Genomic DNA, 1067 nt, shown 5'->3' on the forward strand with positions numbered 1-1067 from the left:
AGGGGCCCGCACGCACCTGTAGGGGGAGCTGCGCGGGCCGGAGGACGTCATGCACGCCCATTCCCCGCGCCCAGGGCACTGCGGGGCCTCCCCCCGCGACCCCAGCCCAGCCTTGCACAGGACCCTCAGAGCCCCACGCCCCCCAGGCCAGGGAGGCTTGCACTTGCACGCTGGGCAGGCAGCACAGCTCTAGGGACAGGTTCAGGAGTGATGCTAGACCCCCCAGGCACGGCCCGGCTGGCCCAGGCGGGCGCAGCGGGTGCCCACTCAGCCCAGGCCGTGCACAACGAGGCCGGATCGAGAGGGACCAGCAGCACCCGGGCTGGGTGACCCCATTTCCCTGCAGCCCCCCAGCCTTCCCCGCCACCCACAGGAAAGGAGAAACAGCCACGAGTTGCACCAAAATAACACTTTATTCAGAGCTGCTCTTGTCCAAAGCAACACCCGCTCGTACCAGGGGACTGGCCTGGGCTCCCGGCACGGCCCGCACAAGCCTGCCCAGCGTGCAGGCCCTGCAGGCAGGCACCTCCCGCCAAGGCCCAAAACGCAGGCTGTGCCAGAGGGCACGGCGGCGCCCGTCGCCCAGCGAGGGGCACTAGGGTCCGTCTCCACGTGGCAAGGGGACACATCCCAGCGCTGGCCCAGTGCCCCCGGGGTGAGGGAAGGGCCCGTGACCAGGAGGCAGCAGTCAACCCCCGCAGGCCTGGAGGCAGGTCAGTGCCCCCCCCTCCTCCCCGGGGTGCTCACTCCCCCAGCAGCGTGGCGACTTCCCGCACGTGGTCGCGCACCACCTGGTCCAGCACCGCGTGCACGGCCCGGCAGGCCGCGGTGGCAGCGTCCAGGACGCACTCCAGGTGGTCTTCGTGGAGCCGCGCGTTCATCTCCAGCAGCGCGATCTGCTCCGACTTGGGCAGCAGGGCCAGGGCCACCTGCGGCCCCCCGGCCGCCTCCTCCACGTAGTTGAGGTCGGCCAGGGCCGTGTCCTCCACGAAGCCGGCCGAGCTGGCGCACACGTAGTCCTGCATGGGGATGCCGGCGTCGATGACGGCCAGCGTGGCCGCGTTCAC

General features: G+C 71.1%; 1 protein-coding gene across 1 annotated transcript; it reads right to left on the reverse strand.

The window, feature by feature from the left end:
• Nucleotides 1-394: 394 nt before the first annotated feature.
• Nucleotides 395-1061, reverse strand: EXOSC4 (exosome component 4). Its single transcript, XM_006032471.3, has one exon. It carries the CDS (start codon nt 1023-1025, stop codon nt 744-746), a length of 282 nt encoding a protein of 93 aa, XP_006032533.2. The 5' UTR covers nt 1026-1061; the 3' UTR covers nt 395-743.
• Nucleotides 1062-1067: the final 6 nt, after the last annotated feature.

The sequence above is a fragment of the Alligator sinensis genome, unplaced genomic scaffold (genome assembly GCF_000455745.1).
Source record: "Alligator sinensis unplaced genomic scaffold, ASM45574v1 scaffold987_1, whole genome shotgun sequence".
Classification (NCBI taxonomy): Eukaryota; Metazoa; Chordata; order Crocodylia; family Alligatoridae; genus Alligator; species Alligator sinensis.

Bases quoted from the DNA above. Each gene is read 5' to 3' on its own strand.
- EXOSC4 (XM_006032471.3), bottom strand. From the start codon at position 1,025: ATGCAGGACTACGTGTGCGCCAGCTCGGCCGGCTTCGTGGAGGACACG.